Source organism: Penicillium griseofulvum (genome assembly GCF_001561935.1).
Source record: "Penicillium griseofulvum strain PG3 chromosome Unknown contig_90, whole genome shotgun sequence".
In the NCBI taxonomy this organism is placed as follows: Eukaryota; Fungi; Ascomycota; class Eurotiomycetes; order Eurotiales; family Aspergillaceae; genus Penicillium; species Penicillium griseofulvum.
Genome location: NW_024467451.1, coordinates 503,640 through 528,624, shown reverse-complemented (window position 1 = coordinate 528,624; position 24,985 = coordinate 503,640). Strand labels below are relative to the sequence as shown.

The 24,985-nt window shown below is 47.4% G+C and overlaps 8 protein-coding genes across 8 annotated transcripts; 6 read left to right on the top strand and 2 right to left on the bottom strand.

Moving 5' to 3' along the window:
- Positions 1 to 415: 415 nt before the first annotated feature.
- On the top strand, positions 416 to 3,589 carry PGRI_045180 (glycine decarboxylase subunit P; the record flags this gene model as incomplete). The annotated part of the gene is made up of 1 exon (XM_040792231.1): positions 416 to 3,589. The coding sequence occupies one exon, from the start codon at positions 416 to 418 to the stop codon at positions 3,587 to 3,589; it is 3,174 nt and encodes a 1,057-aa protein (XP_040649287.1).
- Positions 3,590 to 4,389: 800 nt separating this feature from the next.
- Positions 4,390 to 6,079, top strand: PGRI_045170 (uncharacterized protein; the record flags this gene model as incomplete). Its single annotated transcript, XM_040792230.1, has 2 exons — positions 4,390 to 4,711; positions 4,788 to 6,079. The coding sequence occupies 2 exons, from the start codon at positions 4,390 to 4,392 to the stop codon at positions 6,077 to 6,079; spliced, it is 1,614 nt and encodes a 537-aa protein (XP_040649286.1).
- A 287-nt stretch (positions 6,080 to 6,366) lies between these two features.
- Positions 6,367 to 8,532, bottom strand: rglA (putative rhamnogalacturonase B; the record flags this gene model as incomplete). Its single annotated transcript, XM_040792229.1, has 12 exons — positions 6,367 to 6,396; positions 6,450 to 6,506; positions 6,555 to 6,695; positions 6,757 to 7,003; positions 7,063 to 7,284; positions 7,338 to 7,549; positions 7,600 to 7,651; positions 7,698 to 7,773; positions 7,823 to 7,892; positions 7,946 to 8,067; positions 8,123 to 8,224; positions 8,274 to 8,532. The coding sequence occupies 12 exons, from the start codon at positions 8,530 to 8,532 to the stop codon at positions 6,367 to 6,369; spliced, it is 1,590 nt and encodes a 529-aa protein (XP_040649285.1).
- A 1,901-nt stretch (positions 8,533 to 10,433) lies between these two features.
- Positions 10,434 to 11,247, bottom strand: PGRI_045150 (putative nucleoside-diphosphate-sugar epimerases; the record flags this gene model as incomplete). The annotated part of the gene is made up of 2 exons (XM_040792228.1): positions 10,434 to 10,938; positions 10,988 to 11,247. 2 exons carry the CDS (start codon positions 11,245 to 11,247, stop codon positions 10,434 to 10,436), a joined length of 765 nt encoding a protein of 254 aa, XP_040649284.1.
- Positions 11,248 to 14,939: 3,692 nt separating this feature from the next.
- PGRI_045140 (putative serine peptidase, family S28) lies at positions 14,940 to 16,686 on the top strand (the record flags this gene model as incomplete). The annotated part of the gene is made up of 3 exons (XM_040792227.1): positions 14,940 to 15,134; positions 15,182 to 15,396; positions 15,444 to 16,686. The coding sequence occupies 3 exons, from the start codon at positions 14,940 to 14,942 to the stop codon at positions 16,684 to 16,686; spliced, it is 1,653 nt and encodes a 550-aa protein (XP_040649283.1).
- Positions 16,687 to 17,499: 813 nt separating this feature from the next.
- PGRI_045130 (cytochrome P450) lies at positions 17,500 to 18,625 on the top strand (the record flags this gene model as incomplete). Its single annotated transcript, XM_040792226.1, has 4 exons — positions 17,500 to 18,004; positions 18,065 to 18,171; positions 18,228 to 18,387; positions 18,453 to 18,625. 4 exons carry the CDS (start codon positions 17,500 to 17,502, stop codon positions 18,623 to 18,625), a joined length of 945 nt encoding a protein of 314 aa, XP_040649282.1.
- Positions 18,626 to 20,826: 2,201 nt separating this feature from the next.
- PGRI_045120 (uncharacterized protein) lies at positions 20,827 to 22,053 on the top strand (the record flags this gene model as incomplete). Its single annotated transcript, XM_040792225.1, has 1 exon — positions 20,827 to 22,053. The coding sequence occupies one exon, from the start codon at positions 20,827 to 20,829 to the stop codon at positions 22,051 to 22,053; it is 1,227 nt and encodes a 408-aa protein (XP_040649281.1).
- An 816-nt stretch (positions 22,054 to 22,869) lies between these two features.
- Positions 22,870 to 24,776, top strand: PGRI_045110 (glycoside hydrolase family 32 protein; the record flags this gene model as incomplete). Its single annotated transcript, XM_040792224.1, has 2 exons — positions 22,870 to 24,608; positions 24,659 to 24,776. 2 exons carry the CDS (start codon positions 22,870 to 22,872, stop codon positions 24,774 to 24,776), a joined length of 1,857 nt encoding a protein of 618 aa, XP_040649280.1.
- Between the last annotated feature and the right edge of the window lie 209 nt (positions 24,777 to 24,985).

The following is a 24,985-nucleotide window of genomic DNA, read 5'->3' as shown; positions in this document are numbered from 1 at the left end:
TGATATTCCTAAAATGACCAGAAATTAAAGCTCAAGGAAAGCTATAACATCAAGCTTCCCCCCTCCTTTAGAGAGAATTCGTGGAGTAGAGACCGAGGCAGTGACTTTTCCGACGGAAAACCGGTCATTTGCTCCGATTGGAAGGCGGTCTGTGGTCGAGCTGGGGTCGATGGCAAAATAAAGTCAGCTGTGATTGGTCAGATAAGAAAGTTTCTTATCGCCTCTGTGAGTTTTCCGAAAGGTTCTCCGTCATCGGATCGGACAGGGAAAGAGGGTGTGGGCGAATAAATATTAATTTCTACAGGTCTGGCACTTTTTTGTCTTCTTCACCCTCCTGATTCATTGATTTTACTGGTTTACTTGTGGATGTGTTGAGTGCTGAATCTCTTAAAGCCCTCATTATCCGGTCTCAAGTATGGCGGCATCACTGTTTGCCCTTCGCGGCGGTCGACAGCTTGCTCTACGGTCGCGTATTCGCGTACCTTCAATTACTCGGGCTTCATCGTCGCCATTGAATGCTCGGAGACAATTGTATACCTCGCAGCCCGTGCCCCGTCGTGGTGTCTATACTAGCTCCATCTCCGACCATGGAGATCCCCACCCACAAGATATCTTCCAACCTCTCGATACCTTCCCCCGCCGCCACATTGGCCCCTCCCCGGACGCCGCGGCACAGATGCTTGCTGTGCTCGACCCTCCGGTGTCATCATTGGATGACTTTGTGAAGCAGGTCCTGCCTGCGGATATTCTCTCCAAGAAGGACCTCAAGGTCACCGAGCCCCAGGCCGATATCAGCCTGTACCGCTCCAGTGTTCAGGGTGGGTTGGGCGAAACCGATATGCTCAAGCTGCTGGACACCTACCGGAAGCAGATTGATATCTCTGGCAAGACATATATTGGAACCGGTTACTACCCCACCATTGTGCCCCCAGTCATCCAGCGCAATGTTCTCGAGAACCCTGCCTGGTACACCAGTTACACACCCTACCAACCCGAGATCAGCCAGGGCCGTCTAGAGTCTCTACTCAACTTCCAGACTCTCACCGCCGATCTCACTGGCCTGCCCTTCGCCAATGCCTCAGTTTTGGATGAGGCTACCGCCGCTGCCGAGGCCATGACCATGTCCTTCGCCACAATGCCCGCTTCCAAGCAGAAGAAGGCCGATAAGTCCTTCGTTGTGTCTCACCTTTGCCACCCCCAAACTATTGCAGTGATGCAGTCCCGTGCTGAGGGATTCGGAATCAACCTCGTGATCGGAGATATCTTGGCGGATGACTTCAAGATCGTCAAGGACCAGAAGGACCACCTAATCGGTGTCCTTGCTCAGTACCCCGATACCGAGGGCGGTATCTACGACTTCCAGGCTCTGGGTGACTCCATCCATAGCCAAGGTGGTACTTTCAGTGTAGCCACTGATCTGCTAGCTTTGACCGTCCTGAAGGCCCCCGGCGAATTTGGCGCCGATATCGCCTTCGGCAGTGCCCAGCGTCTGGGTGTTCCCATGGGCTTCGGTGGCCCCCACGCCGCCTTCTTTGCTTGTGCCGATAAGTACAAGCGCAAGGTCCCCGGCCGTGTTGTCGGTGTGTCCAAGGACCGCCTCGGTAACCGGGCTTTGCGTCTAGCTCTACAGACTCGCGAGCAACACATTCGCCGTGAGAAGGCCACTAGCAACATTTGCACTGCTCAGGCTTTGCTTGCCAATATGACTGCTATGTATGCTATCTACCATGGCCCTGTCGGCCTGAAGTCCATTGCCCAGCGTATCATGTCCATGACTTCACTGCTGCGCGAGAAGCTTGTCAGCCTGGGCTATGATGTCCCGGTGCGCTCCAACAGCGCTGACGGCGGTGCTGTTTTCGACACTCTGGCCATTGAACTCCCCACTGCTGCCGATGCTGATGCCATCATGGCTGAAGCTCGCGCTTCCTCTGTCTTCCTCCGCCGACTGAGCGGAAACAAGGTCGGTCTCTCTCTGGACGAGACTGTTGGCCGGGATGAGGTGAAGGGCATTTTGGATGTTTTTGCCTCTCACAAATCTGCCGCTCTCGTCGAGGTTGATGGCACTCTTGGTCTCACCACTGTCCCCGCCAGCCTTAAGCGTACCTCCTCTTACCTGACTCACCCAGTTTTCAACACCTACCACTCCGAGACTGAGATGCTCCGGTATATCCACCACCTAGAATCAAAGGATCTTTCCCTAGCCCATTCTATGATTCCTCTTGGATCTTGCACCATGAAGCTCAACGCTACCACGGAAATGATCCCCGTCTCCTGGCCCGAGTTCTCCCAGATCCACCCCTTCATGCCTGCTGAGCAAGCGAAGGGTTACACAAAGATGATTGACGATCTGGAGCAACAGCTCGCCGATATTACTGGCATGGCCGAGGTTACTGTGCAGCCCAACTCGGGTGCCCAGGGTGAGTTCGCCGGTCTTCGTGTTATCAAGAAATACTTTGAGGCCAAGGGCGATGCCAAGCGCAACTTGTGCTTGATCCCTGTCTCTGCTCACGGTACCAACCCGGCTAGTGCCGCCATGGCTGGTATGCGCGTTGTGACCATCAAGTGTGACACCAAGACTGGTAACCTCGATCTGGAGGACCTCAAGGCTAAGTGCGAGAAGCACAAAGACGAGTTGGCTGCGTTCATGATCACCTACCCCAGCACCTTCGGTGTGTTTGAGCCCGGTGCCAAGGAGGCCTGCCGCCTGGTCCACCAGCACGGTGGCCAGGTCTATATGGACGGTGCTAATATGAACGCCCAAATCGGTCTCTGCTCTCCTGGTGAAATTGGCGCCGACGTGTGCCACCTGAACCTTCACAAGACCTTCTGTATCCCCCACGGTGGCGGTGGCCCCGGTGTCGGGCCCATCGGTGTCGGCGAGCACCTGCGTCCCTTCCTGCCCTCGCACCCTACCAGCGAGTACTTGCAGTCGAAGCGTGGCGATACCTCCTCCCCTCCTATCTCCGCTGCTCCATGGGGCAGTGCCAGCATCTTGCCTATCACCTTCAACTACATCAACATGATGGGTGACCGCGGTTTGACCCATGCCACCAAAATCACCCTGCTCAATGCGAACTACATCCTCTCCCGCCTTAAGCCCTACTACCCGATCCTCTACACCAACGACCATGGCCGCTGTGCACACGAGTTCATCCTCGACGTCCGCGCTTTTAAGGAAACCTGCGGTGTCGAAGCCATCGATATCGCCAAGCGTCTCCAGGATTACGGCTTCCACGCCCCAACCATGTCCTGGCCCGTTGCCAACACCCTCATGATCGAGCCCACCGAGTCCGAGAACAAGGATGAGCTGGACCGCTTCTGCGATGCCTTGATCTCCATTCGTAAGGAGATCAGCGAGGTCGAGTCTGGTGCTCAGCCTCGTGAGGGTAACGTGCTGAAGATGTCCCCGCACACTCAGCGCGATCTGCTCGTCTCTGAGTGGGACCGCCCTTACACTCGTGAGCAGGCTGCTTACCCCTTGCCTTTGCTTTTGGAGAAGAAGTTCTGGCCTACAGTAACTCGTGTTGATGATGCCTTTGGTGACCAGAACTTGTTCTGCACTTGCGGACCTGTCGAGGATACCGAATAGAGACAGATCTAGAGAGATCTATGATACCCATGCTGCGCTAATTGCTTTTTTGTTTATAAGAGGGCTCATTCTTCTGATGCCCACCTCTTCTCTGTGTATACATTCAACATTTCTTATTTTTGATGAGGGTAGAAGAAGACTACCTACGCACTACGTCCTTATGAGGACTGGATTGATTCAACATAATCATCCAGTATGCCAAGAATAATACAATTCAAAGAATCAAAAGTATTCTAGACATTCCGATTTCAGTTCAAGAAAATTTTAACGAATAAGAGTAACAGATGTATAACAATCTTGACTATGGCTTCATTGAAGTTTACATGTAAACGATGTTCAATGTTGATGATTTGCCCTTATCGGTGCCATATTACCATACAGAACTGCTATATAATAAATTACACTATCAATAACAAACTCATCCGCTCCAAATACCGTATTCTTCATGTATCACCATCGGAGATGGCCGACCCCCGCCCTCTAATAACCGCCCCAATCAACAAACATTGAACCAACTACAATCTTCACCTCCAAAATATTCGGAAATTCTCCACTCGATGTCTACGGTTTCCGGATTACTTGGCACAAGAAGAGGAAACTAGAAGACATATAAACGTGTATCTGACCCTCTCTTCTCGCCTTGAGTTGATCCCTCCTTGTATTTCCACTGTGGGGGCTGATCTACGCTTGCATCTATATATACATCCCGATCTTTGTTCCTGCAGACCGGCATACACCACAGCTTGATCCTTGACTTGACCATATCAGTGCCATCGATTGGTATTTTTGAACATAGGAATATGTGCTCCTCAACGGGCTATGCTTTTACTGTTTATCGGGGAACATTCATTCAATCAAATCGGCTAGACTCGGACTCCAAACCTGAATTGTCTCGCAACCGAGGTGCATTATGGGTCTCTACTTCTGATGGCCGAATTCAAGGTTGGGATTGGCAAGCTAGTGATGAGAATGGGTTCGCTGGATTGATGAGTCGAAATGGGTGGGTCGATATCGACGCCGTTAAGGCCCACGGCCAAGTAATTGGTCATGATTCAAAAGTCGGAGTGAAGATTGTTATCGCCAATGAGGAACAAAATGAATTCTTCTTCCCCGGTTTTATTGGTATGCATTAAACCCAACGTTTTGATCCCTGAATAATTCTCAGAACCTAAGTCCTGATACTTACATATCTTCGCAGACACCCACATTCATGCCCCTCAATATCCCAACGCCGGCCTCTTCGGCTCATCGACACTTCTGGACTGGCTAGAGACCTACACATTCCCAGTAGAGTCACGGTTCGGGTCATCACCCGACCCAAAAACGGGGCATCAAACCTCCGCCGACCCCGAAGACGCACCCCTTCTAGCCCAGCAAATTTACGACCAAGTAATCTCCCGCACTCTATCCCACGGCACCACCTGCGCCTCCTACTATGCAACAACCCATGTTCCAGCCACAAACGCTCTGGCATCACTCTGCCATATCCGTGGCCAACGTGCCTTTATCGGCCGCGCATGCATGGACAACCCAGACTTCTGCGTAGACTACTATCGCGATTCCAGTGCCGAGGACTCCATCGTTGCAACCCGTCAAACGATCGACTACATCCACACTCTGGACCCAGACGGCAAGCTAGTCAAGCCGATCGTCACGCCGCGCTTCGCGCCCACATGCACGAGGCCCGCACTACAGAGCCTCGGTGACTTGGCAGCAAGCTACTCACCCCCATTGCATATCCAAACGCACATCTCGGAGAATATTAACGAGCTCGCGCTTGTCAAAGAGCTCTTCCCTGAGGCGGACAGCTACGCCGCCGTCTATGACAAGTACAACCTCCTCACACCGCGCACAATTCTCGCGCATGCGGTGCATCTCACGCCAAACGAGCGGGCTTTAATCCGTGCGCGCGACGCAAAGATCTCGCACTGTCCGGCGTCGAACTCGGCGCTAGGGTCGGGCATTTGTCCTGTTAGAGCGCTGCTTGATGAAGGGATAACGGTTGGCCTCGGCACGGATGTCAGTGGTGGATACAGCGCTAGTATTCTTGAGGCGGTGCGGCAAGCTTGTCTAGCTTCGCGGTTGTTGAGTCAATCGGCTGCATGGCAGAGGGATCATCTTCCGGGTGCGGATGAAGATGGGTCGTCGGATGGACGGGAGAAACTGTCTGTTGCAGAAAGTCTTTATCTTGCTACACGTGGGGGAGCGGAGGTTGTTGACATGGCGAATGAGGTTGGTGGGTTTGATATGGGGATGTTATGGGACGTGCAGTTGATCCGGCTTGGTGAAGTTAAGCTGGTGGAGAAGAGTCCGCTGGACGGTGTTTGTGATAGCAGTGTAGATCTTGTAAAGGGTGGTCCTGTGGGGAATGTTGATTTATTCGGGACGGAGAGTTGGGAGGAGAAGATTCAAAAGTGGGTTTGGAGTGGCGATGATCGGAATGTGAAGGCTGTCTGGGTTGGGGGAAGGTTGGTCCATTCAAGGGTTTGAGTGAATCTCCCTTGAGCTTGTCTGTTTATGTTGTATGTATTTTTTTTGGACTAGGACTTCATTTTTACATTTTTATTACATCCCATTTTCAGGGAATAGAGCAGATTTATCATGTAATTTTGGATATTCATGTTTAAAACTTACCTTCCAATAGCATCATTGATTTAGATACTACATGTAGAGGTCCACGGGTTAAGTGACGTCGGATAAGACCTGGCCATTTGCATTCTTACTATCTCGAACAGCATCTCTACTGCTCTGCCGCATTCTAAATCGGCTACCGGTATTCATTGGAAGAGCTCCACGCAATCAAAGATCTAATGAGGTAGGTAAGCTTCCATCGAAAAGATGAGATGAGAAAGATACTCACGAAGTTGGGACTCAGGTACTTGTCTCCCGAGCTACCAGAAGCAACACTGATAGTGATCTAAACCGAGTTAGCACATATTATCTGAGTAGGCTCCGAATCTCTTACAGTGTTGGTTCCAGCGACGATAGTCCCCGCCGGAATGGAAATGTCGTAAACCTCGCCAAACCCTCTATACGCCCCGCGTGTCACACCACGGGAGTTAAGATTAGTCGGGGCGGCCGGGATGGAGGCGGAATAGCTATTGACCTATGCAAGGCGTTAGATATAGGCTAGGAGGTGGGACATAAAGGACGGGACTTGAACACACCACAACCTGGGGTCGGCCAGATGCAAAGGAAAGAGTTGTGCCAATTCTCAGCGTTGCAGCTCCAGTCTGCGAGGAAGATGCCGTGAATTTGATTGTCAAAGGTGAATTCACGGATTTGAAGAGAGCCATGGGGAACGAAGAGACCTTGGAGGTGCCGACTGTGTAGGTAGTCGGAGACCAGGAGGACATTCGGGAGTCGGAGGGGTGCATGCGCAGCTGGTTGGCGGCGTTGAGGAAACCGTTTGGTCTATGATAGTCAATATCAGAACAGGTCCGTAGACTACATAGTAATATCAATCCACTTACGTCCCATCCCAATCTCCAATCTTGAAGACTGTTCTTCCTGTCTTTACAGACCCAGAGATACTCTTCGATATGGTTGATCCGGCAGTAACAGTCACGGAGGAGCTGGCAACGGCATACTCGCCCTGGTAGTACACCATGGTGTAGGTGCCAGGCTTCATCGCAGGGGAGGTAAAAGCACCGGAAGATGAAGTGTAGGTCCAGTACTGTGCAGCAGAGTTATACCTATATTGCCTTTAGAAAGTTATTCATCTCAGTACGATATGTATTTAGCATACCAGTGAACCACCCATTTGAAAGCGGAGTCAGCTCCAGATGCAGTACCCTTAACATAGCCTCTTGCGGACGTGGGAACGTATCCTTTGATATCGAGGTCGCCAAAGAAAGATGTGTCAAGGTTGGAACTGGGGGTACCGGTCCGGCTGAAAGTCATCGAGTACGGACCGTGCAGGCCCTGGCGGTAGGTCTCGGTCTGAACGTGTCCGGAGTTCTGTACAGAGTAAGAGGCTATTATTAGTTTCGGTAAGAGGAGTCACATACCATGTACCAGTATAGGCCAGTGTAAGAGCCGACATTGTTGGTGTTAATATCGCTGGTGCATATTAGCCTAGGTCAGTAATAGTGACCGAGAAGCTTACCGATGGAAAGGCCCGCCAGCGGATGTCTCATATTGATTTAGAATCATGCACACGCGATGAGCGCTTCCAGAAACACCTGTTTGTGTTATTTTCAGTCGCATTGAATAGGGTATGGATATCTATACAGTGGATTTTGTCATCGATGAACCGCTCGCTAGAGTAGAACTTGCTTCGTGTTTGTCCATCAACCAAGAACTAAAACATATTAAGCTATAGCTCATTGAAAATGGCTTTGAGGAAAGACTCACCACATCCTCTCCCTCAACAACACTACCACCTCCAATATTGGACACAACGCCGAAAGGCTCTTCATTCGGGAGCAGATCTGAGTTCAGGCGCGCGATGTATCGAAGTTCTCCAACACTCGGCTCTAAATAAAATAATTAATGCCGACACTACACATGAGCAACACAAAGGGCACGAACCTGCGGTTGTGTATGTTGCCATGTGGATGGTCGAATCTCCTTTGTGCACAACATAGTAATGTGTCAAGGTAGACGTTGCACAGGTCACCTTGATGTAGTCGCCTATATTGATCAGGGCATCTCCTTTCAAACATATTGGTTATCGACTCACCACTCTGAGTCGCAGTCACAGTTGCGCTACCAAGACCAGATCCAATATGAGATGCAGTCGACTTGTATTGAAGCTCGGATCCATGGTAATTGATCGAAGTAATGTCACAATTGGTCCGGCTGACAGTAAATTTAAGGGGGTTTGAAGAGCCAGCATCGATTATATAGGAAGCAGTGTTGGTGGTAATTCCAAAAGCCGCGGATACCTGCTTAGCCAAAAGGGCTAGCGAAACAATGGCTAAGGACTTGAAAAACATCATGTCCGTGTAATTCAGAGAAATCTACTCACACAATACATGAAAGAAAGAGGAGCAGGATAATATATGGCAGAGAAATTGAACTTCTTATTGAAACTCTGCATGTTAAAAGGTGGAGATTTGGCTGCTGGCTCCGTCCCTAAAAGAGTCCGTGAATGTCCATACTTCCACCAATGCGTGGCTTTCCTGATTACTTGGCAGCTAGATGATTTCTATTTCAGGAACAGTCTGCAGACTTGACTTAAAACGCTTTAAAAAGGAGACACAGTTTAATGGGAGGATTACGAATTCCCCTGAATGCTCGAAGCTTTTAGACCTGTAACTCCGTGTGGGGACTCCGTGTAGGATGAGTGTTTCAATGCGATCGGGAACCTATACTGGTGGAGGAATCTGATTCATGTTGAGACATCTTGAAGCGGATTGGATACCTTAGTTTAAACAGATAAATTCCTCGATCACTTTAATTTTATGAAATAGAAAGGGGATGATTCTATGTTGTACTCCGTAATGGGAGCGCGGACCTTCTTTTCCCGAAAGACCGAGATGGAAATTGGAGAATTGGATGTCATCTGCGAGTTCTTTGGAGTTTGAATTATTTTCTAATGGAAAAAGTAAAGCTCTCCAGATATGCTATTAATCATCCTAAAAGATGATAGAATTATCAGCCTTATACTCCAGGCAAAATAAGCATGTCATAGAAATTTTACCAAATCATACAAGGTTGGCATTGCATTTGTCTCAGAATCTACAAAAAGATATAGGTCAGGCTATCAAGAAGATACGTAAATAATAATAGTAAAGAATCATGGACAGAGAAATATATGTAATTGTCGCTTGCGAATTACACGTAGTGAACAAAACGACGTGATATTCCAAGATATTGGGCGATACAAAATAGTTGTAACAAGATTGACAGAATATTGGAAATCACAAATAGCAAAAATTCACGATTTAGCACCTTCGAACCAGGTATATGCATCCAAGGTAGGAATGCAAGACAGGCGGAGGGGTCGACCAGACAAGTTGGATGCACTCAGGAGCACAGCTGATAGCCAAGTAAGCTTGGGTTCTAAGATAAAAGCTTCGAAATAGCACTTACATGTCTTTGCACGAGTATGTCTGCTCTAAGGAGACCAGCCTTAATAGAGCCCACCACACTCGGTGCCCGGCACAAGTGGTTTCCTTGGTCCTCCTCCTTTTTGCATACATGGACCATCAGAGGCGTCTGCAACTGCGCCCGCCAAAAGCATGCATAGTGCGAGGATGTTACCAAGTTGGAAGTAATTCATTGTGTGTAGAGGAAAGATAGAATGTGGTGTCAGTAGCAGTTCATCTCCTTATTTATATGCCGAATTAGGGAAAAATTGGTGACATGTAGTAGATAGCCCGTAGGGGGGTTTGGGGGGTGTTCCTTATTCATCTGAGGATATTCATTTATTGACTCACGTTTACAGGCCGAGATCAGCGTTCTGTGATCCCCGAACAAAAATCTAATATCCATGATAACATGGGGTTGATTGGATAAAAGGGTTCCAAGGTTTGTCCTACGTTGTGTTAACAAAGAAAAAGATATTGCGTTGGTGAACAGAAACCAGCATGAATCCTTGACAGTTACGCGTCTCGCCGCCTTACATGCCCAAAATGGGGCTCAATAGACGGGAAAGGACGTGTCTATAAACAGCATTTGACATGCTTTGGGCCTATCAATATTTCTTCTCAATTTGAGATCGCCCATCTTTCTTGCTGTGAGTAGGCGCTAAATTTTCATTTATTTTCGAGTTGGAAAGCTCATTGGTTTCAGTACAGTTGACAGATATTCAATGAAAAGTTCTGGACCAATACATGCTTATTTCAAATATATACATACACTATTTAGGAATACTCCGTTATGCTGCCTTGAATTCTCACAGCCCCAAAATTCTCCGCATTCCAGAGTTCTCAACAACATAGCCTCCTCCTAGTTTGAATACACCCGGGCCCTGCAACATTTCTTCATGGCGTCCCATAGACATTTCCGTCAAGAAAGACCCAAGGTGCTCTGTTGGAGAATGCATCGACTTCATAAGATACCGTATACCTGGGCCTATCAAAGCCAATCCAATATTTGAGACAATTCCAGTCACTGTACCAGATGGAATATATGGTTTGATGGCATGGTGTGTCGCCGGATCAACGAATGCAGGCCTCACGCTATCGACCCGAAAGGTCGGGTTTAGCTCTGATAGCGTTCCGAGAAGCTCCTCGGTCGTCCCTTTCACTCTCGCAAAGATCGGTGAGAATCGCCCCGGAGTTTGAGTGGCACCTTCACCCGATACATGGATGAATCGGAAGGGATGGTTTGATGGCTTGATTGTGGAAAACGCATTGGCAGCGGCAAGGGTATAATCCTTAGTTATCTTAACGTATTCCCTGTTAATTGTTAGTCTTCATGTCCATGTAATAAGGGGACTTATCGTACTCTTTGCTGACTTTGGTCTGGCTTATCCCCAGGGCCCAAACACATCCATCCGCATCTTTCAATCTATCGAGCAGCTCTGGCTTGTATGATTCAAAGTCTGTGTGGGTAATGATATGCACACGTGGGTCTTTTGCATCTTCTGCCATTTGCACGGGACTCCGGCTTAGGATGGAAATCTTGGACACTGCTGTGCTTTTGAGCATGGCGTCGAGCACCGAAGACCCGACTAGGCCAGTTGCCCCAGTAAGAATAAGATGCATTTTGGAAATTGAATTGCTTTGGATTGATGCAAAAGGAATGAAATCCAAAATATAACCTGGGAGCAATGTCTATTATATATCTTTTATTTACTCCATTCCCAATTCCTAAGTCCGCGAGGTGAGTAATACTTGTTGCTGATGCTGACAACGCACTAACCATTTAGGGTTAGTGAATCGGATATTAGTGGGTCTTCTCCCAGTGGTTTATTGGTTACCATGAATGACCGACTACTCTAACCCCATTTGGATGGAGATGTTTACTATCCTTAAGCAGCAACAGTTCAATATTATACTCTTATCTCCGTCCTCAGGGTCACAAAAGGTCGAGGGACTTAACACATACATAAAAAGCACGTGCAACGTTAAATTGGACACTCTCGCAAACCCTGCTATTCCCAAACTTCTGTGTCAATTTCCTCATAGTGTCATCAAAGCGTATATTTCCTTTGGGAAGTCTAACTAGTGTCGAAAGAGCGTGTCAAATTGGACAAAAGCACCTAGCCCCGGGGGTACAGATTATTGTTATCCCCTTTGCTAATTACAACCACTTGTCTTCGTCTAGCCCTATCGTTGACAAGTTCCCACGACTCCAGCATGATCTCGGGCGTGCTCCGAGCGATTTTGATTGTAATAACTATCTAGACTTCCCCCTTTGATTTCGCAACTAGAGCTGGGCATCGGCATCAACTTAAAGGGTGACTCTAAGAACACCGCCTCCACCACAAGCGAAGGCCATTCATTTGTACGGGTTCCAGGGAGTGTCTTTGGTAAAATCTGGCAGTCAGGCTGTTTAGCGGAACCGTTGCCAGCGATGCAAGCGGCTGATACACAGAATAGCCTATTTCACAAATAAATGAGGATAGAATCATATTTGAGAAAACTACTGAAAAGACAACTGAAAAGACATTACGAGGCCATATCAGCGGCCGACCAGTTTTGTCTCCACCGTTTGATGTTCAAGGATTGTTCTGCAAAGTTCAGAAGTTGCGCGTAACGATATATATGCCTGGGATAAGGTGAGATGGACTATAAACCATGGCAACATAGGCGAGATCCTTGTGTTATGGGAGCGACTTTAGACGCATCTTTCTTCGTATTCTTTTCTTCCTCGCTGTACATTTCTCATTGTGCATACCTATCTACCGGCAACTAGTGCGAGAAAAGATGATAAACCCTCGCTCCAAAGCGCGAATTTCGAAATATCAAACGACCTTGCAGCCCCGATGGTCAATGATAAGACACGGGCGAGATGGTTTGTGAACCAATTTATGGAGTATGCCGTTCACTGATAGCCGTGGGAGAAATGTCGAGGATAAGCTTCGCTTCGCTTTAAGACGAATACTGCTCACTGGGGATACATCTCTAGAGCGATCACCAGGGCTGAAATCTCGCGTACATAGCAGATGACTACTTCAGCCAACCTATCTACGCAAATGATCCCTAGCAAAGATGATTAGGGTTGAAACCCTTCAGCACTAACAGATTTCCCATACCACAGTGTCTATGTCCGATGTCCAACCTGCGACCTTTTTGGTGTGTCGCTAACCAATAGCTTGTATAAAATCTGTCGTGCCATAATCTCCAGAATAACTCTCATTGATTACTGAAATGTGCGAATTTGGGTGCTAATTAAGACAGCGTGGGCCATGCCTCGCAGACAGTGCTCCGACCAGAGCTCTCCGCGTGGGACTTGCCTACATTCTAGAGTAGAAGCTTACCTCCTTCGATATGCACTGGACAACACAATGAGCCTATCTATGCTGCGGGTTCGACCCAGTGCATCCCATGCCTCTAGGCTGAGATTCTGACTAACAATCAGCAATACCTACGTATCCCTCCGACCGTCAAATCAACCGCAAGTGATGTCTAATAGGGAATGGCTTCATGCCATCCAATGACGTCGCCTTAGACCATTGGAAGACGCTTTGCATCAACAATGCGGGCGCTTCTAGGCCTGTGTTCAACTAGACCCGGTGCGATATTATTGCCACCAACGTGCCACGATGCATAAGAGTATACGATACTAGCGCGCAAGGTCCTGACATCCAACTATATCATTTTCCTGCGTTCTCATGGCGTATACTTCCTGACCTCCCAAGAAGACATTGATTTGGCTTGCAATACAGCTGGGAACCTGTGATAGGATGTGAAGATGCGGAAGGCGTGCCGAGAGGGCTCGCTTTGCCTTCCCTTTTCGGACACAAAATGGTCTTTTCCTTCTTTTGGTCAATGTGCTCCGACTGTGAGAGTTTCTCAAATAATTGTTCTGAGGTGAGTATGAGGAAGATGGGTATAGTCTAGCATCCTAGAATATATGTACGCTTCCATTGCCTCTTATCACCGGGTTGGACATCTACTAAACAGAAAGGCGTAACTGTTGTGTAACCTTAGACAGGTGATGGAAATATGTTAGACTTAGATTGATAACGAATCGTCTTTTTTTTTTTACAAAAATGTTGAGTTTTACGGACTAGATGATTCTGAACTACAAAATAGGTAGGTTGTTAGACAGCCTTGTGTCTATATCCTATACGTAGTAGCTCGTTAATCTACTTCATACCATATTCATATTACACAGTACCATGGCAATATTCTGTGACTATTTCTATTCTTGCTTCAGATAATTGACGGGAGTCTCGTGTCACTTTATGACTTGAAAAGGGAAAAGAAGAAAAGTGGAAAATAGGGGGAAATGATAGGCCCGGAGCTCCGTGTAGAACAGGGGACATGTCAACCCAACAATATCGTATGTTTCTCTGTTAAATGGCTTCTTTCTGAGAACATTCCGGATCAACATTCCACTATTATCATTTCCACACATGAATCCTTATTGATTCTCAAGATCCCGAGACAATAATTGGAATCAGAGACATGAGAAATCTAATTAACAGAATTAAAATACAAACAATACTAAGCTCGGGCTATTTTTCGGAGTCCGGTTGACCATTGCTTCTCACAGTGACCAATGATCTCTCCAATTTCACACCCAGTTTCGGGATCAGGTACAAGAGTCGCGTGTCTGTATTTAGAAAAAAAACCCAGATGCGGAAATTTTTGTATGTTGTAAATCAAATCGCATTCGACTTAAAAAGCCCTACAACATAGAGGCTTTCTAGATTTCATCGCTGAATCTGTCGATCGCATTCCTGCCGAATTAGGAAATGATAGTCAATATGAGCCAACACACCACTAATGCCATGCACGTTGATGCATAAGGTCAGACGGAGTAGAGAACTTGAGCAATAAAAACAACATGAGGGGTGCCTAATTTGTCTACTGTTGTAATTAATTTGAGACTGCCGCCCTAGTTAGGTTACATCCAACACAGAAATTAGACTCTTGGTAACTTCTACTCGTCCCTGGGCTATACAGACACAGCCGCACACGACGGCTATGTCTCGGGTGTGCCTTGTGTGCCTTGTTATATCCACTGTTGGAGCCTATCATATCCCTGAATCCATCCAGCTAAAGTTCTCGGTGGCTGCAGGCTTGCCATAAACGCAACCATATTGTTCTTATCGTATTGTTCTCGGGGTAATGGCCCAATGTACCTACCTTCGTCTTATCATTTCCTCAATGGTCACCCGTCTCCGTAGTACATATATATTCCGTGACGGACCCGGCAGTGGAGACCGCAAACTGCTCTGTCTGTGTATCCCTGGATTTTGAGGAACTTTGAATCCACCGTCAGGATGTATTTTTCTACTGCGGTCCTGGCTGTGCTCTCTGGTACAGCTGCAGGGATTGCAACGTCGCAATTTAAACGCGATCTAAAACTTTCTGCTGAGCTGGGCGTTCATCCGGATATCCTACTGCGTTCAAAGACTTCAGTACATGCTGTTGCTGGCACTTGGCTTGATTGGGCCATTGAGCCGGAGTATATCTCGGTATGTGTGGTTTCTTATGTTGGGGATAAAATGCTGACAATTCGTAGCTCCCGATTGATCATAGCGACTCTTCGGTTGGTACTTACCAGAACCGTTATTGGGTATCCGAGCAGCATTACAAGAAGGGGGGACCGGTCTTTGTGTATGATGTTGGTGAGCAAGAGGCCGCGGCCTCAGCTCAATCCTCTCTCGGCAATTCGACTAGCTTCTTTTATCAGCTAATCGAGGAATTTGGTGGAATGGGTATCGTTTGGGAACACCGGTTTGTATCTTCCTAGCAAAAGGCCGGGTTCAACTAACACCAACTAGATACTACGGGAAATCCCTTCCTTACAATGTCAGCTTAGACGCAGAGCCTGAGCATTTCATGTATCTCAACAACAAGCAAGCTCTGGCAGACATACCATTCTTTGCGGCCAAGTTCACTCGTGAAAATTACAGTGATGTGAACCTGACCCCAAGCGCAACTCCATGGGTTATGGTCGGAGGCTCTTACGCCGGTATGCGATCTGCGTTCACCCGTCATTTGTATCCCGATACGATTTATGCTGCCTATGCTTCCTCCGCCCCTGTGGAAGCACGAATCGACATGAGTGTCTATTTCGACCAGGTGTACGATGGCATGGCAGCAAATGGGCACTTGAACTGTACTAGGGATATCAAGGCTGCACTGGAGTATATCGATGAGCAATTATCGAAGAGTGAATCCTCGGCGGCCATTAAGCGGCAGTTCCTCGGCGAAGGCGCCGAGAAAAACACCAATGGCGATTTCTCCTCCGCACTCCAGACAATCTACTGGCTATTCCAGTCGTATGGTCTCGGTGGTGGCACCGGCAGTTTAGACTCATTCTGTGCGCATATGGAGACCGACTCGGAGACTGGCGCACCGGCGCCCCCACAAGGATTTGCCCCAACCCGGGGCAAGAAATATGCCGCGCACCGATATGCATCATGGCCGGTTTTCACACAATTGGCCAATTCGTATTTCGACACCAACTGCAAACAACTTGAACCCAGCCAGCCGCTAGTCTGTGATCTGTCGGCCCCATCTAGCGACCCGGATACCATCAGTTGGACATGGCAATACTGCACCGAATGGGGATATTTCCAGACCAACAACTTTGGACCTCACTCCCTGTTGTCAAAATTCCAATCCCTTGAATATGCACAGGAATACTGCAACCGATACTTCCCAGCGGCTATCAAGAAGGGACTGTTCCCTGAACGTCCACAGGTTGAAGCGACCAATGCTGAGACTGGCGGATGGAGTATTCGTCCCTCTAACGTTTATTGGAGTGGTGGTCAATTTGATCCCTGGCGTACTTTGTCTCCCTTGGCGATGGGGACACGGTTAGCCCCGGAGGGAGTGAATTCCACAACGGATATCCCCAAATGCAATGTGGAGACGGATAAAAATACAGTATTTGGTTATACTATGGAGAATGCAGAGCACTGCTTTGATTTCCGTACTTCATTTGCACCTGGAGCGATTTCTCGAGGATATTTCACCAGCGCATTGAAAGAGTGGCTGAAATGTTTTGAAGCCAAGTGAATTTTTTTTTCATAGTTTGGCCCTATTCCCCTTTTGTATCAGCTTGCGATCCCACTTTCTTCACGTGGAATTCTACCGAGGTGGACATATTTTTCAAATTGAACATATTTAATTGGTACTTTCGCTCTTCTTATATATCAAAAGAAAACACAAATATGGTCAATTCTACTATCGTTGCAGTTGTGCTGTTGGCCTTCTTGGTGCGATACTTTGCACAACTACACCATCACCGTAAACAATCCAATGCTCTACACTGCAAACCACCTCGTTTGGGTTCCTCAACTTTCTTCGGTATTCCAGGTTTTATTCGATTAACCAAGGCTGTTCGTGAAAAACGTTGGATCGATCATCTCTACAACGAATATGCTGTCTATGGAAATACCTATCAACAGAGATTTCTCTCTCGAAATATAATAACCACTATTGAGCCTGAAAATATCAAGGCACTTCTCGCTACTCAATTCAAAGATTTTTCACTTGGAACAAGACATCAACAATTTTACCCATTGCTAGGTGATGGCATTTTCACACTCGATGGTGCTGGGTGGTCGCATGCACGGGGATTATTACGCCCACAGTTCACAAGGGAACAGGTAAAACATCAAATATTTTATATATATATATATATATATATATTGAAAATATATTAACAGTTATATATAGGTCGCTGATCTTTCTATGTTAGATGATCACATCTCCAATTTAATCGACTTAATTCCAAAAGACAGAAGCAGTTTTGATATTCAACGTTTATTTTTTTTACTGACTCTAGACTCCGCCACTCATTTCCTATTTGGGGAATCGGTCGGGTGTATGCTTCCACCTTCTGGGAAGACTGGCGTTTTAGAAAAATGTGCTGTCGGTAGTGCGCAGGGTTTTGCCAATGCCTTCGGAACTGCTCAAGATTATCTCGCTGCACGAAGTCGCGCCCAGGGTTTATATTGGGTTGTCAATCCCAAGGAATTCCGTGAGGCAAATCGACAGGTGCATGAAGTCGTTGATCACTATGTCAACCTCGCTTTAGAGTCAAAAGGCAAGAACCTCGATGGTCGCTACATATTCCTCGAAGCCCTAGCGGCAGATACAGATGACCCAAAGATCCTACGCGATAATATGCTCAATATTCTATTGGCCGGCCGCGATACCACGGCTAGTCTGTTGAGCTCAACGTTCTTCTACCTTTCCCGTCACCTTAATGTCTGGAACCGACTACGTCGTGAGATCGTTGATATCTTCGGAGATGCGAAAAACCCACGGTCGGAAATGACACAAACAAAGTTGAAGGATATTCCTTATCTGCGATATGTGTTGAATGAAGGTGAGTCGATGTCCAAATTGATACTATATACTCTAGATATCCAACTAACCCCAAAACCAGTCCTTCGCCTCCAACCCCCTGTGCCTATCAACTTTCGCGTTGCGACTAAAGATACCTCATTACCGGTCGGCGGTGGTCCAGACTGCCAATCCCCGGTCTATATCAAGGTTTGCCTCCAAGACCTCAATACTGAGAATTTCCCCCCGACTGACAAACCATCCAGAAAGGTACAATGGTTGCCTACAACGTCTTCGCTATGCATCGCCGAACCGACCTATGGGGTAAGGATGCCACCTCTTTCCGACCCGAGCGCTGGGAGGAAAATGCCAAACATGGATGGGAATACCTGCCTTTCAATGGTGGGCCGCGTATCTGCCTTGGTCGTAAGTTGTGTCTTTGTCCGGAATTGAAAATCACTCGGAGAATGATTTGCTAATCTACCACATAGAGCAATACGCTCTCACTGAGGCAAGCTATACCGTCGTTCGTCTGATGCAGCATTTCGATACCCTCGAAAACGCGGACCCCCATCCTCGACAGGAGCCTGTTAAGCTATCTAATCTTACGATGTCGCATGATCTCGGCGTGCCCATTCGTTTGTACTCTTCGGATAAGCCCTAGGTTCATGGTTTCTCTCATGATTGAATGTGTATATGGATATTCGAAGGGAAGCATACCCGCTTTTGATGCTTTGAGGATACGCTTGGTTGTGTGGATATTTAAGAAGCCATCTTTTATATTTTGTTCAATCGCTTCAACGTAGATTGTTCAAAAGGTAGTCCAATATGCCGTAACCTGTCATATCAAAACCCCATTACCAGATCTCGACTATCATGTCCCTCCTTGTGACCCGGAGCAAGTACCAGATCTAGAGCACCTACGCACAAGCTTAGCCTCATTAGAGCACGTATATGCAATCTAAAATCTGCCTTGCAGGCTGTGCGCGAGGCCCAAATACCAAAGCGGGGAGCTACCCTGATAGCGCACGGTGCCCATGTTAATGCAACAGCCATATTCTCTGCGATTGAATTGCACGAAATCATGATTCTGGAAACATTGGTGTCACGGGGCGATTACGCCTATCTCAGGCGATCTGTCGTAGTGACTCCTGGGCCAAGGAGGGGCTATGGGCCCGACATTCTTGATTCTGAGGTCGCACCTCTTCTCTTTGCCAGTGCCCCCTACGCTGCGATTCACCGAGTCTGACCTTAGCAAGCCATCCGTCCGTTCAAACAATTTGGACAAAGACGTACTCGGCGCCCCTATAATGAGATGCTGCTCAACCATGGCGCAGATCCATTTGCTACATATGTTGAGGAACTCTCACACTAGAGACCTATATGATCTGGATAGTCCTAGTATCTGGCACCCACAGATTGACTCCAAAGAAAGACTTTCATCCATGAGATTTCGAAATCCGGGCATATATTCGGTCTATTTTCTTCAACTACCGTCTTTCCAGCTTGAATGACGTGATTCAAGCGGTTGTACATTGCTTCTTGCAGCATCCCCGAGCGAGGTAACACTGAGAGGTAGATCAGCCATTACAAACCCGACTTTCCGAGAGCTTAGAGACCGTAGTGCCGATGTCATAGCACAGGACAATGATGGTAATACGATTCTCCATTATGTACGTCCTCCGAGGGTTACCTTCCGCTTTCTTGTTCCTTTGAGGGCTGACTCGGAGTGGCTCAAAACTTTGAAGGAAGTTATCCCAAGAAATCTTGGACTTCTCCGTCAGCGCGATCGAAAGGGCGAAACATTCTTTCACCGCGTCCTGCTTTTAGGAGGCTTCAATCTTATCGATGATCTCCTTGAAATGGGTGCTGATCCTCTCCGGCCGGACTCCAATGGAGATACGGCACTCCATTATTTGGCTAAGCATCTCAAAGAGAATCAGTCAAAAGCTCACTTCAAGCTATTCCTAGAATTGGACGTGGATATCAAATCTCGAAACTGCCAGGGCGACACACCTCTCTTCAAATATACAGAGAATAGTGTGAGAAGTCCTCCCCTGAGCAGTACTGAACGTTTTGAGCAGGAGGACGGCCGCACCGAAACCATCTTCGATCTTTTTGAAGAGTCTAGAGCTGATTTCTCTACGCAAGATAATGCAGGCTCCTCATTGCTCATTTACTGGCCTCTAAGGAGGAAGGTGGCGGGTATAGCACGGAAACCCCGTACAACGTGGTCTATCGCTTCAAGATTCTGATAAGCCGGGGACTTGATCCTATGATGGAGGATGCACGCCAAAGGACTAGTTTGGACGTTGCCACTGTCTATGGCAGTGAGCATATTATAAAATTTTTTGCACGAAATCCGATGGAGTAGGGATGGCCTAGGGAACCAACGCGTAAATGGAAAGACTAGTGGAGACTAAATCCTAATTATGTATATAAAAGGTGGTCTCTACGGTTCATCCTCTTTATCACTTTCCCGTGTAGGGTGATGATACTTCCAAGGTTGTCCCGTACATAGTATTATTATTCATTTACTCTTCTAGGTATCGGACAAGCACTACAACTAAAAAGACATCTGAAAAGGTATCGAAATGACTTATAGCAGACTGATAGAAAATCCTTAGAAATATTTCTTAACTTTTCTTCTATTTTACTGCTTTTGTGGGCGGAAAACCGAAATTGGAATCGGAACTGCCAGCTACTGACATAAATAGTCGCCATTCCATCCCCAGTGTCCTTTCTTCTTCCTTCACCTTTCATCAACTTGATCTTTTCACTACAGTTTCGCAAACTATCTTATCAAATCACTATCACATCAAATCACCTCATCGAATCGCCATCTCTGTATATCCAAAATTCATCATGTCGCATGACGAAACTGCATGGAGAACCATTCTAGCTCCAGACGATGCAGTGATCTTACAAGAATCCGGACTTATCAGCCCTCTTTTACCTGATGGCACGCGTCGAATCCACAAACGACGTTTGAATCGGTCTAGTGATGAGGAAGAAGAACATCTCTCGCTGTCCCCCTTTTCGCTGTCCTCCGTCTCACAGTCCCCCGTGTGGAGCACCTCAAGCTCTGAGTCATTCGTCAGTATTCCGGAACACCTTATCTCACTTGTCACCCTTGAGCATCTTGGATACAACTCACAAACTGCAACTCGCATTTGGGATCATTGGACCAGCTGGCCCCCTGGAGAACCAAAAAGAGAGTCTGATGATATCTACCATGGTGTACCATTCATCGACGTCGCTGAGGGCTACATTCGGAACTTCAGCGATACCTGCGAAGATAATGATGCCACATGGTTCCACTGTATGAACCAGTATGGAATCAATACCGAACTCCAACAAGCTATCATGGACCCAAAGTTTCGTCATATCCGCCTAATTGGAACTTGCAAGTTCTGGGTTCGGGACACTCTCAAGTTGCGATACCGTGGTTTACAAGCAATACAACAAACCTCTCGTGAACGTGACATGGCTAGTCGACGTGAAGCCCCCCGTCCTGGACTATCCCGCGGTTCCTGGCAACGATCAATCTCGGATTCTTTAAGGATGGTCCCTTGGTTGTCACACGAAACTGCTTTGTCACAAGCTGCAACAAATGCAGCTACAAATGCACCAGGCTATACGACTCTGTACAAGGGCATTGACCAAGCTCGTGTCAGTGGCCTCTTTGTCGACAATAGCAAAGTTCGCTTTGAATGCCTTACGTCTACCCCACCTTCTGATTTCTCGGGAAGACACGCAGATTCCTACTTCGCTGCTGATCGAGAAGTGGCCGAATACTATGCCTGTTATGTTAAACGCCGTAGCACCTGCAATGCAGTCGTTATCATCCACATCACCATCCCAAACTCTGTTATCGAGTCTCTTTCGCCAGACGATATCCAGATCTTACATGAGCCAGGTGCAGAGTGGAAATCGCTTGTCTTTTACAGCAGACTAGGGCTCAAGCTGCCATCCGAACTCCGCAAATACCAACTAGCCAAGCTTGTTATTGGCGCTATTTGTGGCAAACCGAACTTGGTTTTTGCCAATATGCGATCTCCGGATGAAGTCACGAAGCAAATGGTTCTCTAAACCCAAGATGGACGTAAGGCTGTTCAGTACGTCTTCAAAGGCGATGATGGTGAAACTTTGTTGGAGAAATCTAGCACCGTCACGGTCTTCCCTTTGACAACCTTGGAGTTTGAGACATGGCATTATGTCTAGTTGTTTTGCGGGGAATTATGATCCTCGTTTTGCTTCTCTTTGTGAAATCTATATGGTCGATATGTTAACTATCAATAATCAAGTCAATCCCCGGACATATTTGTCAGTTCTTATTAGTAAAGCTCTTAATCATTGTACAGGGATATATAGTCGGCCGCCTATGTGGCCTTGTGATGACTTTCAGATATTCCTCTTGAATGTCAATATGTTTCCCCTCCCGCTCTTCCCCTCCAAAATGCCGGTTTTGGATTATTCGACTTTTCGAACTTATTGGATTTCGTACGCTACCTCAATCGCTCTAGACTGAATTGTTTGCGGATGTGTCTCCAGCTCTATCCAGGCGTTTTTTTTTTCTATTCATCGGTATCTAGTTAACTAATTAGTCAGTCACCTTAACTAGTTAACTAACTAGTTAGTTAGTTGCTTGTTTGTAGCAAATCCAGGCACTCAGGCATCACAGTGCAAGTCCGGAGTTTCCCCGGAGTTTTACCGTTCGTTCACGGAAACTACCGAGTATACCCAGAGAGGAAATAAAACAACACATATTGATCCAGTTTGAACGAGATCCTTTTCCTATTGGACCCCGCCTTCATCTAATCTCGGTCAAATTCATTCTCGACATGCTCGATATATAAAAGTGTGTATATCCCGAGGAAATCACAGGGATTATCCAAGATCTACGTCATGAAGCTATCAGGTTCAGTCACCGTGGGTTTGGCGAGCTGCGCATTCGCCCATAAATCTCAAATTGACTACAACTCCGCTCCCCCAAACCTTTCTACCTTGTCAAATGCATCCCTTTTCGACACATGGAGACCCAAGGCCCATCTGCTCCCTCCATCTGGAAAGATAGGCGACCCTTGTGGTCATTACACCGATCCTAAGACTGGCCTCTTCCATGTGGGCTGGCTTCACAACGGAATTTCAGGAGCTACGACCGATGATCTTGCTACCTACAAAGATCTCAATCCCGATGGAGCCCCTTCGATCATTCCGGGAGGAAAGAACGACCCCCTTGCCGTTTTCGACGGTTCCGTCATTCCAAGTGGTATCAACGGGATGCCAACTCTTCTATATACTTCTGTATCATATCTCCCAATTCACTGGTCTATTCCCTACACCCGGGGAAGCGAGACCCAATCACTAGCCGTTTCCTATGATGGTGGACGCAATTTCACCAAACTTAACCAAGGCCCGATGATCCCCTCGCCTCCGTTTGCTGTTAATGTCACCGCTTTCCGTGACCCTTACGTTTTCCAGAGTCCAGCTCTGGACACAGCTGCCAACAGTACACAAGGAACTTGGTATACCGCCATCTCTGGCGGTGTCCACGATGTTGGACCTTGCCAGTTTCTCTACCGCCAACACGATGCGGATTTCCAATATTGGGAATATCTCGGGCAATGGTGGAATGAGCCCGCCAATACAACTTGGGGAACTGGTGACTGGGCCGGAGGTTGGGGATTCAACTTTGAGGTTGGCAACGTTTTCAGTCTGAACGCAGACGGGTACAGCGAGGACGGCGAAATCTTCATGACCCTCGGTACTGAGGGTTCCGAGCTCCCCATCGTTCCTCAAGTCTCTTCAATTCATGATATGCTGTGGGTGGCCGGAAAGGTCACAAATGATGGCTCGATCACCTTCAAGCCAACCATGGCGGGTGTGCTTGACTGGGGCCTGTCGGCGTACGCTGCTGCGGGTAAGGTTTTGCCAGCGAGCTCTCAGGCTGCTATAAAGAGCAGTGCACCCGATCGTTACATTACCTACATCTGGCTCACTGGAGATTTCTATGAGCTAGCGAAAGGATTCCCTACCGCTCAACAGAACTGGACAGGAACCCTCTTGCTCCCGCGGGAGCTCAATGTCCGCACTATCCCCAATGTGGTAGATAACAAACTTGCGCGTGAGTCGTTGTCATCGTGGCGTGTGGCCCGCAAGGGACATGGTCAAATTGACCTCGAGACTATGGGAATCTCAATTGCTAGAGAGACCTACAGCGCCCTGACGTCTGGATCGTCTTTTGTGGAGTCTGGTCGAACATTATCAAAGGCTGGATCGGTAACATTCAACACCTCACCCTCAACCAAGTTCTTCGTCCTCACAGCCAATGTCACTTTCCCGAAGTCTGCTCGTGATTCCGATATTCAAGCCGGTTTCCAGATATTGTCCTCCAATCTTGAATCCACAACTATCTACTATCAATTCTCCAACGAGTCCATCATCGTCGACCGTAGCAAGACAAGTGCTGCAGCGCAAACGACTGATGGAATTAGCAGTGACAATGAGGCAGGCCGTCTGCGGCTCTTTGACATCTTGCACAACGGACAAGAACAAATTGAGACATTGGAGCTCACCGTTGTGGTGGATAATGGAGTCCTAGAAGTATATGCCAATGGACGCTTTGCTCTAAGCACTTGGGCTCGGTAAGTTTATCTTATTTCTGACGTATTGGTCAACAGCTAACCGCATGAAGGTCATGGTACGCCAACTCGACTGAAATTAACTTCTTCCACAACGGCGTGGGAGAAGCGACATTTGGAGATGTGACGGTTTTTGAGGGACTGTACGATGCCTGGCCACAAAGGAAGTGAGTGAAAAGTCGTTCTTGATTGCTGTCAAGACTTTACTTCTTTCAAGAGGTTCTACTACAGTTTATGGATATGTACATGGCTGTACATAGGTGTAATAGCTTCAGTATTTGCCCGAAAGGTTGGGATAATTGTGTTGGGATATGTGTATTGAGCTTTGATCAGATGCGCTAATGCTTGCTTGTCAGGCGCCCTTTAGCTATTTAATTAAT